The sequence below is a fragment of the Saimiri boliviensis genome, chromosome 2 (assembly GCF_048565385.1).
Source record: "Saimiri boliviensis isolate mSaiBol1 chromosome 2, mSaiBol1.pri, whole genome shotgun sequence".
NCBI classification, from domain to species: Eukaryota; Metazoa; Chordata; class Mammalia; order Primates; family Cebidae; genus Saimiri; species Saimiri boliviensis.
The window spans coordinates 218,199,711-218,213,536 of NC_133450.1; the positions used below are offsets into that span (position 1 = coordinate 218,199,711).

Below are 13,826 nucleotides of genomic sequence, written 5' to 3' on the forward strand. Positions count from 1 at the left end.
GGGTTCAAGGCTGCGGTGAGCTATGACTGTGCCATTGCACTACAGCCTATCTCCAAAAAAAAAATTTTTTTTTAAAATAATAGCCCAAATTTGGGAACAACCTAGGTCTAACCACAATGGGACTGATTAAATAAAATACTGGGAAATAACCATAAAAATATTAAATGTGATACTACAGAAATATTTAATTTTACAAAACATGTTTATCATATGCTACTTTATGAACACAGCAAATTATAGCACATTATAAATTATAATTATAAAAATACAAATTATACAAATTATAATTTTAAAAATATAATAGCTGAGTGGGGTGGCTACAGTTAACAATAATGTAGTATATATTTCAAAACAAGGTAGAGTAGCCGGGCGCGGTGGCTCAAGCCTGTAATCCCAGCACTTTGGGAGGCCGAGGCGGGTGGATCACGAGGTCGAGAGTTCAAGACCATCCTGGTGGACATGGTGAAACCCCGCCTCTACTAAAAATACAAAAAATCAGCTGGGCATAGTGGCGTGTGCCTGTAATCCCAGCTACTCAGGAGGCTGAGGCAGGAGAATTGCCTGAACCCAGGAGGCGGAGGTTGCGGTGAGCCGAGATCGCGCCATTGCACTCCAGCCTGGGTAACAAGAGCGAAACTCCGTCTCAAAAAAAAAAAAAAAAAAAAAAACAAGGTAGAGTAGAGGACATGAAATGTCCTCAATGTGTAGAAATGAGAAATACTCCAGGTGGTACCCAAATACCCTGACTTGATCACTACACATTCTATGCATGTAACAAAATATCACACGTACTCCACAAACATTATGTATATTTTAAAAAGGTAAATCTAAGCAAAAAATATGTAAAGGAATAGAGGAAAAAGACTGGAAGGTTATTTCTAAAATGTGAATAGTAGTTATAATTGATAGTGTAATTAAAGAGTTTTTATTTTTCCTTTGTATTTTTCTGTATTTTTCAAATTTGCTATAATAAACGAAGGCCACTTTTGTAATTTAAAAACACCAGATAAACTTAAAAGTTCTCCAATTTCTTAATATGCCATTTTTTTGAGGCTACTATAATTAGCACACATTGTGGCATCTCCAATGGGTCATTCGCATATAATAATTTTATCAAAACCAGACACGCTCTGTTTATGTAAACATATTTTCATGTTAAGTAACCCTGCACCCTGGCATGTGTACTCTGAAAGCAGTGCACAGGCTGTTGGGCTTCTCAAGCTGTCAGCCTACCTGACAGCTGGATTATATATAAGCTACCACTTTCCTGATTACTGGGAGCTAAGGCCTGGCTGCATCAGGAGGAATTTCAGGCTGGTCTCCTTTGCACATTTTTGTCCTACCAGTCCCTGCAGCTGCCTGGGAAACGTGGATCAGGGAAAACAGGGGAGTCAGGGAGTACCAGGAAGGATCTCTTGTTCCTACAGATAACTCCCTGCTCCACTCTCAAAGCCACAAATCCCATCATCTGACATTTATTTTATTCCTTGGATCTTGCAGATATTTCTATTAAAATTAGCTTTCTGAAAGTAGCTTCTTAGAAGGACTTTATCCTTGAAGCCCAGTATGATGATGACTTCCACTTAATACATGCTCATTAGTGCCAAGCACACTATATACCTTACCTCACTGAATCCTCACAGTTACCCCCAGAGGCAGATCTCTTATCCCCAGTTCACAGATAGGGACGCTGGTGAGCTAACTTGCCTAAGATCACAAAGGTAAGTAGAAAGGGGGAAATGAAATCCAAGGGGGTCTTCTGGCTCTAAAGCTTGTCTGCCTTGAACCTTTCTTCCTCCTGCAAACTATAAATTACTGGTCAATTATAAAGAGGTCATAATTTATACCATAAATAAAGGCTTTTTGTTTGCGGGGGGGGGGGGTGGGCGGGATGTGGATTTATACTCTTTACATCTTAGGATGACCAAAGAGTGAATGAGATGATCAGTACACAGAAGACCTAGCACAGAGACTTGCCACATAGTAGGGCCTGTGATGGTGGTAGATTGTCCATGATGTTAGGATCTCTTAATATTATTACAGTCTGATGATGATAATGATGGTGATAGCTGATACTGATACTTAAATAGCACTATTCATGTGTTGGACACTGGTCCAGCTGCTTTACAACTATTAGTTCAGTGAATCTTTAGACAGCCCTGTGAGGTAGGTGCTATTATTGTCCCCTGCTTTATAATGAAGAAAACTGATAAGTTTTTAAGTTGGCTCGAAGTTATACAGCAAAATTGCTTGGCCAGGACTTAGGCCAAGGCAGTTGGGTCCCAAGTTGATGCCCTTAACCACCTGGCTCTATCACCTCTCGTATATAGCCTGCCTCTCATTACACAGTAAGGCCTGAAGTTATCAGTCCGGCCTTTTTGTACTTAGGCAACAATGCTGCAGGATGCAGTATGTGCATATATACCCCAGAGCCCAAAGTACAAAAAAAAAAAAAGAAGAAAAGCAAATAAATAAAGCCTTTTGTAGATTTGTGGATTCATCTAGAATCTGAATCACTTAACTTCTATAAATTCAAAATGAAAATAATCTGAAACTATTTAACAAAATTCACACATATGAAATATTTCATGCTCTGGCTGCATTCTGGGTCCATGGTAGTACCATTCCCTCTCATCAAAACATGATCAGATGTTATCTTCTATCCATCCAGGAAGGCCCTTCCATCTTTCCTTAGGAATGTTCCTAATATTCTATGCTCAGTTTAGTCAGTAACTGAAAATCGGCTAGTTTTTTGTCCTGTGTACTCCCTGCTCATCCATCGAAGCTAAAGAATAACTTGGAAAGCCATTTCTGAACCTAGCAAAGGACCAATGGTAACAACCTGGGGGAAGGCAGGGTGGTTAAGCTGTATATGAAACTTGACATCTAAATCCAATTGGAAAACTGCTTTTAATAAATCTGCATTTCTCTCCTTAATCCTCACCCTAATAGTGGACAACTCAGAGAAAGATTACAGTATTTCTCACATTTCCCCCCACCCACAAAAAGGCCGGACTGATAACTTCAGGCCTTACTGTGTAATGAGAGGCAGGCTATATACGAGAGGTGATAGAGCCAGGTGGTTAAGGGCATCAACTTGGGACCCAACTGCCTTGGCCTAAGTCCTGGCCAAGCAATTTTGCTGTATAACTTCGAGCCAACTTAAAAACTTATCAGTTTTCTTCATTATAAAGCAGGGGACAATAATAGCACCTACCTCACAGGGCTGTCTAAAGATTCACTGAACTAATAGTTGTAAAGCAGCTGGACCAGTGTCCAACACATGAATAGTGCTATTTAAGTATCAGTATCAGCTATCACCATCATTATCATCATCAGACTGTAATAATATTAAGAGATCCTAACATCATGGACAATCTACCACCATCACAGGCCCTACCTATGTGGCAAGTCTCTGTGCTAGGTCTTCTATGTACTGATCATCTCATTCACTCTTTGGTCATCCTAAGATGTAAAGAGTATAAATCCACTTAACAGAGGAGAAACTGTGATTTGCAGAGATAAAGAACTTGCTCAATGTCCTTCAGGAAGTACTAGAAGTAGGAGAATTCATACCTAGCATGGCCCAGGCCTGCACTCTCTATATTGCATTATGAACCACGGCATCTCATTCACACCAAGTTCTAGATAAATGCCTACTGATGATAGTCAAGATGATAACCCAGACTTATTATGTATCAATCTCCATCAAATACTTGTTTAATTTTTAGGAGGCTGACACAGGAGGAAAATAGAAAAAGAAGCCAAAAATAGTCTTTTTCAAAAAGACAAACCATGAGGTCAATTTCTACAAACAGACTTTTTGCCAAAGAAATTATTATATAAAATATAATATAATATTACTCTTTCACACTGAACAGGACATAGTTCTCAAGGCAACATTCACACTTTGGAAAGAGGATTTAAAAAGTCACAGCTGCGCATGAAGCCACATGTCCTCCACTTCCCAGAAGAGAGGAACACAAAAGGAAGATTCTGGGAAGCAGTTCCTCTGTAGCATCGAGAAAGCCTGCTTGGGCATTCCAATGATGTATTTATTGCAGTAGTACCATGTCACCAAATGGCCTAGGAACAAAATACTGCTCTGGGCACTTTGGAAGGGTTCCAAGTTATAATACCCAGGCAGGATTTTTATGGGATTTTGTAAACCTCAGGCAAACATCTCAGCACATAAGTTTCAAAGAAAATCTGTAGAATCTGTTGGTTGGTGGCTACAGGCTTAGCGCAGCTTCCTTGCCCTTTAACCCCTGACTGAAATGTAAAAGGTTTTACCATGCAATTCTTTAACAGCTGCAAGCTAGCTGAAAGCTGAAATCCAATGGAAAGCAAGTGCCTGCCAAAATCCGAAGAGAGGGAAGACATACTGTTGCCTCTTTCCCTCTGTGTATTCTTTCTAGAGACCCATGGGAGAAACTTCTTTCAGACCTTGGTGTCAGGAAAAGCTGTACTTCTCTGGAGCAAAGGGCTTGCTTTTGTATCTTTATAAAGTCTAACATATATCTTGTGACTAGCTGTTACCATGTCCCTTTCTCCTTTGCCCATCAGGAAGCTCAGCACTGTATGTATGCGTGGCTATAGTGACCTGGGCATGCATTTCTCTGCCAGTTCCTCCTCCTTGGGACTCGTAAACTTGTTGTTTAATCTTTATGTTCCTTTTCCTTTCATGTAGTTTACTGGTTCGTGTACTTTTTTAAGAGGTGGGGTCTCACCATATTGCCCAGGCTGGAGTGCAGCGGCTGCTCACAGGTGCAATCCCATTACTGATCAGCACGGGAGTTTTGACCTGCTATGTTTCCAACATGGGCCGGTTTACCCCTCCTTAGGCAACCTGGTGGTTCCCCACTCCTGGGAGGTCACCATATTGATGCTGAACTTAGTGTGGACACTTATCAGCATATCACTGATCTAGGCTATAACCCAGAAATCCTGGGCTCAAGCAATCCTCCCATGTTAGCCTCTTGAGTAGCTGGGACCACAGGCACACACCACTGTCCTCAGTGGTTCATGTATTTTTCAATCTATTATAATAATTCCAAATATTTTTGGGATCAAGGTAGGACATAAATGAATTAACCTGTCATTATCATTGCTGACCATAAGAACAAGTCTGAGAATCACCTGTGCAAGGAAAAATGACCAAGTCAAAGGCTGAACACTCATGGTTATGTCTTCATGTCAAATATTTTCCATTCACCAATTTAAACAGCTGCTTTAATATGAAAGAGCTGCTCAGAGCCAGAAAAAAACTGAGTGTGAGCAGTAAGAGGAAAGGCTAGGCTTGAGCAGAACATCTCTGGTGTTTGTGCCCTGAGAGGGAGTAACACTGCCAGCTGTGACTGGGAAAGGAATTTAATCTCATCTGTAAATTGGGGATTACAGAGCTTCCCTCAGAAGACTGCTGTGAGAATTAAATGAGACAATCCAGGACTTCCCTTAGCAAAGTGCTCAGCCAATGAGAGCTACTATTATTGCAAATACAGACTGAAACAGAAACTGCTGTGATAAGGTTTAGGCAGATCCCTACCTAGCCTATGAGTCACAAAAGGCTTACAGCCTTACCAGGCAGGGCATACCAGGGCAGGGAATGCTGGCATCAAAGCGAATATCTGTACTCTTTCCCTCATGTGTCCAAAGTAGGGGTGCAGGATGCATATCTATTTAAACAATCTTGCTTTGAAGCTGCAGGCAGCATTTAAGATTAGAGACTTGCTCAGCAGCCAGGAGTCCTACAGTTCCTTAGTCTCTCAGGTCCTACAAATATAGTTTAAAATGGACGAGTAAATGTCAGAACCCCCAGAACAAACCATGGCAGCACAGATATTAAAGGAAATGTGACGCTGGGTCTGCGCTCACATGTCCACCCCACACAGTCTTGGCTTCTTCCACACTGAACTTCCCATGGTCCACGTGGGCTCATCAGTGCCTTCTGGCCTCTGCACGTGCCACTCCCTCTTCCCTCTTCTTCGCCTAGATCTGAGTCCTCCCAGACAACCTGGTTCAGATGTTTCCACCTCAGGGAAGGGAGGGTGGAGTCACCTATCCCCTCCTCCGTGCTCCCACACAGTGCCTTGTTCCTACCTTGGTAGGAGCACTCATGGGGCTCTTCTCTAATTTACCTGCTCGCGTTGTCTCGCTGACTCTCCTAGTCTCAAGGCAGGGATGATTCATCTCTGTGCTTGGTGCATCAAAAAACATTGGTTAGATGGATGTCTGGATGGTAGTATAGCATCACATATGCTTTAATATCTGTGCTGTCATGGTTTGTTCTGTGGGTTCTGACATTTACTTGCCATTTTTAGACAATATTCGTAGGACCTGAGAGACTAGGGAACTATAGGAATCCTGGCTGCCGAGCAAGTCTCTAATCTTAAATGCTGCGTGTAGCTTAAAAGCAAGCTTGTTAAAGGGGGAGCTGAGGCCAAGAAGCTTGGCCCAGACTGTTGGTCAAGACTTGGATTTTCTCTTATAAGCGACAGATGCTAGCAGGGCAGGGAAGTAACACAATCAGCTTTATACTTTGGTGAGATTCTTCTGGTGGCACTGCTGACAATGGGCTGGTGACTTATGGCAGAAAGACCCATTTCAGGAGGATCGTGCCAAGCCTTGACTGTTCTATGGCAGGGCTGACTGAATCTGCGTTCCTCACTGAGCCAAAGTCACCATGCTGACGTTGTCCGTATCAGAGCTTGGACCCAGCATCAGCTATTCTAAAATGTCTGCATTTAGTGTCAGCTCCATCACTTATAACTCTTCCTCTAGGGGCAACTACAATCATTTTCTGCTTGATCTTAATATAAGCACTGAGCTATATTCAAGTGATAACCGCTGTAGCTTATACCCCCTCTGAGGCTCAGATTGGGTAATTTGGAATTTAAATAATAAAAAAGGAACAAGCTGACATGAAAATAAGGTCACACTTTAGCGTCTTCTGAGCCAATACACCCATTTGCGCTCAGTGAAACAGCTGAATATAATCAAATTAAATACAATCCCTATTACAAAAGAAGAAAGACCAAGGCTGTTCCAATAAACCAATTCTCCTGCCTAGTTAAACTGCAAAACCTTCAGGAAAGGTTTTGAAAGCATGACCCATCAGTTCTAATTTTTAAAACTTATCCTTTCAGTCAACACTAGAAAAAGGCCCATTCCAACTTTTATCTTTGCTACAAAGTGCTGTTATCTTGGCTTGATGTCAGGAGCTCTATCTCTCTTTCTGCTGACAAGCAGAGACGAGAAAGATAAGATTGGAAACGAATCTCACTTCTCTGAGTAAATAAATAATCAATACTCATCTAAATGTAAATGAGAAGGTAGCCCCCTCTGATAACAGCACTCTTATCAGAGAGCCAATTTTCTTCAGACATTTGGCCTCAACCAAATCACCATCATTCAGCCCCAGCCTAATGGCAAAAAATCGTAACTAAATTGAACCGATCACCAGAGATCAACTAAGTTCGGCCCTGGCCACTTCAGGTTCAAATGTTTGGGAATGCAATTTTGCCCCCATTAACTTTCAATAGCAATGAAGAACAGACTGGTCAAGGGGCTAGTCAGTGCAATAAACAAAGCCTAGCAAGGGGGCCAGCCAGCAGATGAAGAGGAGTGGGCTTCAGTGGTTAAACAACGACAACGTCACGATGGAAGCAAGCCCCAAAACTGCGAAGGGAAGGCCGCTTCCGTGGGCTGAGCAGAGGGCATTCTTTCCCCTAAGGCTTGGCTGAGACTGAGACGACATTTAATTTGGCTAATGATGATGATGATGATGATAATGATGATTAAAGTTTATTAAAACAAATATAAAGAAAAAAGAGATATTAAAAAGCTACTGTAGCTAAAAAAATAACCTAAGGTTTAAATGATCAATTTCCTCCAACTAATTTGTCTTAGACTTAGATCTGACCCAGCAGTGCTGCACTGACCTGATTTTACTGAAAGAAGATGCCGTCTATAAGACAAATCACTTTCAAACCACTGCACTGGGGTTTCCATTTCTTTGCTGCAAGACTCAATTCACTGCTGATGAGAGTATTGGGGAAATTATGACCATTATTGATAGGACAGCAAAACCACTTTCACACAGCAGTCTTCAAGTCGACAGAAAGCTTGCACTAGACCATTGATGAAGGTGTCAGCCTAAAACAAGAAATTAAAGGCTGGAAGAGGCCTAATTTTTAAAGCATGTTAAGGACACCAGACACACAGAAGCAGCAGCCATTCATCCTCTTAAGAGTAACAGAGTTTAAATAAGGGTGAGCAAAGGAACGGGCCACTCTGCTTGTGATTAAGGAAAGAAATGCTTCTTTTTTTGCCTGGCCTTGGAGTTCCAAGACCACAGGCCCTCAATGTTACCTGCTCACAATCTTCACCAGCAAAAGGAGGCCATGTTTGGTGTGAGACAGAATTACCCAACGTTTTACAGTCTCTACTGCTGCTGTGAGCATCTGATCCTAGAAGGCAGATGTGTGGCAGCTAGAGTGTTGGTTTTGGAGTCAAAAAGACTTGGATTGAAATCCTGGCTCTTTTACAAGTTACGTGACCCTGGGCAAGTTAGTGGATCTAAACTTTCACGGAGTAATTTCCCAGATTATGTGTTAACAACACAACACCTAGCACGTAAGCACTCAATACATGTCAAGTTATATCACAAATTTGACAAAATCATCAATTTGCCCTTTTTGAAAACAAGTCAAGTACTGCTTCAATCCTGGATTATAGTAACAGCATCAGCAACTGACATCGAGGATTTTCCTGGCCCTTAACGAAGTGCCTTCCACACATTTGCTTTCCGGATCTTCATAAAACTCCATGCGGTAGGCCCTACTGATCCCCACTTTACAGAGGAGGAAAATAAACCATGGCGCCGTTAAGTCATTTACCTATGGTGAAGCCAGGGCTATGCAGGTGTTTCCGATTCCAAAGCCTGTGTTCACCATCACTCTGCTATGCTGTGTCCCATAAAGAACAGTATAGGTTTTGATCTTTGGGTTTAAGAAAAGAATTGTAAGGTTTAGATGATTTATCAGTTCAGAAAGGAGTAAAGAGGCTGGGTGGAAGGCCAGGCCGCAGGGAAGAGAGTGGGAAGTTGATCTTGAGGGGGTCAAAACTCAGAGTCCACCAGCCCTCACAGCAGGCATGTCACATGAACACCAGCTGCTTGCCCTGATTTTTCCAGGGTTGGGGTGGGGGTACTTTATCTAAGTTAAGTGATTTACAGACTTACTGCCTCAATCCACAGTTCTGAAAGTGTGATTTCTTTAGGGTTTAACTATACCCATGTCTAGCCTTGTTACAACTTTTTTATTGCAATAGAAAACATTTACTGGAAATATGTTACTGCTATTACCAGGTCATAAAATAAAAAGAAAAATACTTTATGTATTGCCATCATTTCCAATCATCAATCAGAAAGTGCCAAGAGGAGGAAGGGAAAGAGTGTAAGGCTGAGATTTCCTTCTTTGTGTGGGAGAAAATGTAGGAGCATCATAATTCTTTAGAACAAATTTATTCTTGAATACCTAGCCTCACGAATGGGCTCCTGGGAGGAGCAGGGAGGCATCCTTTTGGCATATCCCCTCCTCTCTGCAGCCCTGCCTGAATCCCTGTCAAAATTAAGAACTCCTTCATCCCACCTTCCTTGGGACTTGCTTTCCTCAGTGTACCGAGTATGCTGAATTAGAAGCACTTTTGTCTATTTGTCATTCCCCATATCTCACCAACATCAGGGCACTCTCTGAAGATGGGGTAGGCGGACTTTCTTAAAAAACTCATCTCTGTCTTCCAGGGCTTCAGCACAGCAATAAGCCTCTTCATTGGTGCTCAATAATCTTTGTTAAATAGAATGAGATGGCATTGGAGATTTTTGGATCTTTGTTAAACAGAACGAGGTGGCATTGGTGGTTTTCAACGCAACAAGGTGGCACTGAAAATTGAACTCAACAACCTACTTCTTGTGGCTAATATTTCTAAGAAATAGTAGCCCAAGTATACAATGATGTATATTCAAAGATCTTCCTTACAGTACTGTTTTAATATAAAACATTTTATAAACCTAAAAGTTTACCAGTAGGAAACTATTAAATTATTGTATATCTATATACTGGGGTGTCCTGTAGCTGTTATAAGAATAAGCTAAGTTGGTTGGGTACAGTGGCCCACATCTGTAATCTCAACACTTTGGGAGGTGAAAGTGGGAAGATCACTTGAGACCAGGAGTTCCAGACCAGTGAAACCCATCTCTAAAAAAAAAAAAAAAAACCATAAAAAAATTAGCTGGTTGTGGTGGTATAGAGCTGTAGTCCCAGCTACTTGGGAGGCTGAGGTGGGGGGACTGCTTGAACCCAGGAGTTCGATGTTACAGTGAGCTATGATGGTGCTACTGTACTCCAGCCTGGGCGACAGAGCAAGTAAACAAACAAAGCTAAGTTAATAAGACAGAAATAACTCAATGTATCTCAATGATACATCATTAAATTTATAAGATATAGAATGTGTAGAGTATGCTACATGTTAATAAAGTAAAACCCCAATTACATAGGTGCACTGATGTGTGGATTTGTGAAATACACAACACAATTTGGAGGGTCATGAACCAAACTGTTCTCACAGCTGTTCTTTTACCTACAGTAACCTGTGACGAAGGTGTAGCAGCAAAGATGGCTTTTGATTTTTAAAGATTCCTATCATGTTTGGGTTTTTGACAGTAGACGATTATAGGTATTAAATTTATCATTTTAAAAATTCAATTTTAAAAAACGAGGTGGAACAAATCTCAGAGACTATTCCAGCTAGACCACACTAGGGAAGACTGTGGCCCCTGGAGCCTCCCTGAGTCTCCTCTCACAGCATCTGGCTCCTCACACACGGTGTGGGCTCAGTGGCTCTGAAGAGACATCTAAATGGTTGGGGAGCCAGAAACTAACTTGGGATAGAGCCTGTTTAAAGGTTCCTGAGGCCCACAGTCAAGCCACAGGCAGATCACAGAAGCTTCCAGTGCTGCTCAAAGGGGCTGTGCAGGCAAAGGTGAAGAGGACTGCCTGGAGCATCTGGGGCAGACTACAAAGACTGTTTCCAGCTAGGTGTGTTCGCTCATGCCTATAATCCCTTTGGGACCACAGCACTTTTGGAGGTCAAGGCAGGGACGATCGCTTGAGGCCAAGAGTTCAAGAACAGCAACATAGTATGATCCCATCTCTACAGAAAATAAAAATTAGCCTGGTATGGTGGCATGCATTTGTCTTAGCTGCCTGGAAGGCTGAGGTGGGAGGATTGCTTGAGCCTAGGAGATCGTGGCTGTAATAAGCTAAGATCACACCACTGTGCTCTATCCTGGATGACAAAGCAAGACCCTGTTTCTCTAAAAATACAATTAAAAATATATATGTATTTATAATTTTAAAAATTAATAACAAAAACTGTTTACAAATGCAGGCCACAACTGTAGACCAAGGGGCAGATCCAATTCACTCCTGTTATCACCACAGCCACAGCCTGGTAACTATGCCTGCCCCAACCTCTTCACAGATTCTACACAGTGCCACCAAAAACAAAGGGTACCCCATAATGTCTCTGATTGGTCTTCTTCTGGGGCAGCTCTGAAGCCTCCACACAGGCTTTGAGACAAGTGGTGGTCAGGAGTCCATTCCCACAGTCTGCGGGTAAAGGTCTGGCTTTGATCCCTGCCTAGACTTAATATAGTGTATATCTAAGGAATGTTCTGCAAACTTTGCAGACCGCAGCACATTTGAAACAGTATGATATAACACTTATGAGCCAGACTCCTTGGGTTTGACGTCTCAGCTCCACCACTCACACGCTGTGTAATCCTGGGTAAGTTACTTGGCCTTTCTGTGCATTACTTTCCCATCTGTAAAAATGGGATAACAGCACCTATATCTTAAGAGTTACTGCAAGGATTCATTGAGTTACTACAGGTAAAAAGTGTAAGGAGAAAGGATGCCTGGCCCACAGTTTTCATGAAGTCTGTAGCTTTAGCTGTACTGTCATGCCTGGGTTGTTGCTTCTGCTTTCTAAGCAGCACTCGGCGAGAGAAGGGTCTCTAGTTCTCCAGCAGTGGCTGAAAACTCCAGGTCAGTCTTACTCATCTCATCTTCCTCCCCTCTAATGATACAGTAATCCAGAAATATCCTCCAAACCATGCCATTTCAACCATCTGTGCCTTTCCCCATACTAGTCCCTCAGTTTGGAACAATCTTCCCTCTACTTCACTTCTTTGGTCTATGTTTTTTCCCACTCAAGTAATCAAAACTGCTCAGATGCCACTGTCTCTGGACTTCTTTGTGCAATCCACACTAAAAAGATTTCTTGTACTACATATATGCAAGTTGAGAACAGAGAGAGCATTTCAGCATGTCTATATTCCTAGGACGGCTTCAGCATACAGGTGTGTTGAGTGACTGTTTGGTGATGAAACAAGCCCAGCCTGCTTGGCTACATCCTGACTACGTCTTCCTCCACAGCAGACTTGGAGATCTACCTTCATCTGACCCCAAATGCTTCTACTGTTTGGAGATTCCCATTAGTCTCCCAACTCTGACTGGGTTTCCCTAGGGATAGATGGAACTAGCGTGGATCTAGCTGACTCAACTGGACATTGACTGGAGAATGGAAAACCATCATTGACAGGGCCCAACCCCTCATTCCGATCAGTTTCTCTCACCCAGGCCCACCTTCGGTAGCCACCTATCCCAACATGTAACCTACCAAAGTTATCGGAGCCACAACACGCGGGCCTAAGTGGAGCCCACTCAACATCAGAACAAGAAGTAACACATGTACAACCCAAAACTTCAAAACTTGCAGAAGGTTGGGAGCCACTGGACAGGAGCCTCGTATACGTCGCTGTGGGCAGAGTGTGCTAGACGGCCCAGACCCTTCACTGCCATGAGGAGTGCTAATAGTCTACATCCTGTCACTATGCAGCCAGCGGGAATGTACTTCTCTTTGGAGAAAGAAGCCCCATATTATTTGTAAAAGAGGAATTCTTTTTTCCTCCTTGAAGTTCAGATATCACTTGTTAGGCAGGTTGGAAATCTTTACCACTGTCCCTAAGAATCCAATTTTTCAATCCAATCTGTTTCTCTTAACTTGAGTCACTGTGACATTACCAAATTTTACATACAGTTATCTGTTGCTCTGTAAAGAAATACAGATGGTTTTTGTGGAAATAAACAGTCATTTATTTTAAACAATTGTAAAATAGTTTATGGAAACCAGTGGAGTAATGCATTCAAATAAATGCCAAAACTGGTTGATGGGGATCCAGGGTGCTAAATCACAGTGCGGAGGAATTTAGCTGTGGGGAACAGATAGTAAATCCAGAGTGACAGAATTTCCCGTGATGGCAAAGGTTTCTGACATCCAGTCCAGTACTCAAAACCCACAGCAGTTCAAACCCATTTTCCTTAACACAGCCTTGACAGCCAGTGAAATTAGTGAATTTAGTCACAAGCACCTAAGGACAAAAAACAGAAGAAACAAAAATGAGACTTCATTTGTCTGCAGCCTTCTCTGAGCTATAGAAAAGTGGTGACTCCAACCTGAGTCAGTGGAGAGCAAGCTTAGAGCCAACTGTTTTCAGTCAGCAGACTTTGTTATGATACATTGGAATCTGAAGACTCTCTTTCAAATCTGCTTCTGTCAGAGGCTTGGGTAAATCACTTCCTCTCTGAACCTCAGTCTCTTCCTCTGTTAAATGAAGATAACACAGTAGTTGTATGTACTTGACAGGATGTTGAGCAGATTTAGTAAGGCACCAGGATTAACTATTTGGCAAGCTTGATGCCAGT

The 13,826-nt window shown here is 42.2% G+C and overlaps 1 protein-coding gene across 7 annotated transcripts in view; it reads right to left on the reverse strand.

Moving 5' to 3' along the window:
• The window catches only part of MAPKAP1 (MAPK associated protein 1), a 260,780-nt gene that overhangs the window by 67,678 nt on the left and 179,276 nt on the right, over window positions 1-13,826 (reverse strand). Inside the window, exon 8 of one of the 7 annotated variants that reach the window (XM_074395350.1) lies at window positions 1,881-13,492. The exons of the other annotated variants lie outside the window; for them this stretch is intronic. Coding sequence (XP_074251451.1) covers window positions 13,479-13,492 — 14 coding nt within the window. The 3' untranslated portion in view covers window positions 1,881-13,478. Of the gene's footprint in view, window positions 1-1,880; window positions 13,493-13,826 lie in introns of those variants that run through there. 7 annotated transcript variants of the gene reach the window in all.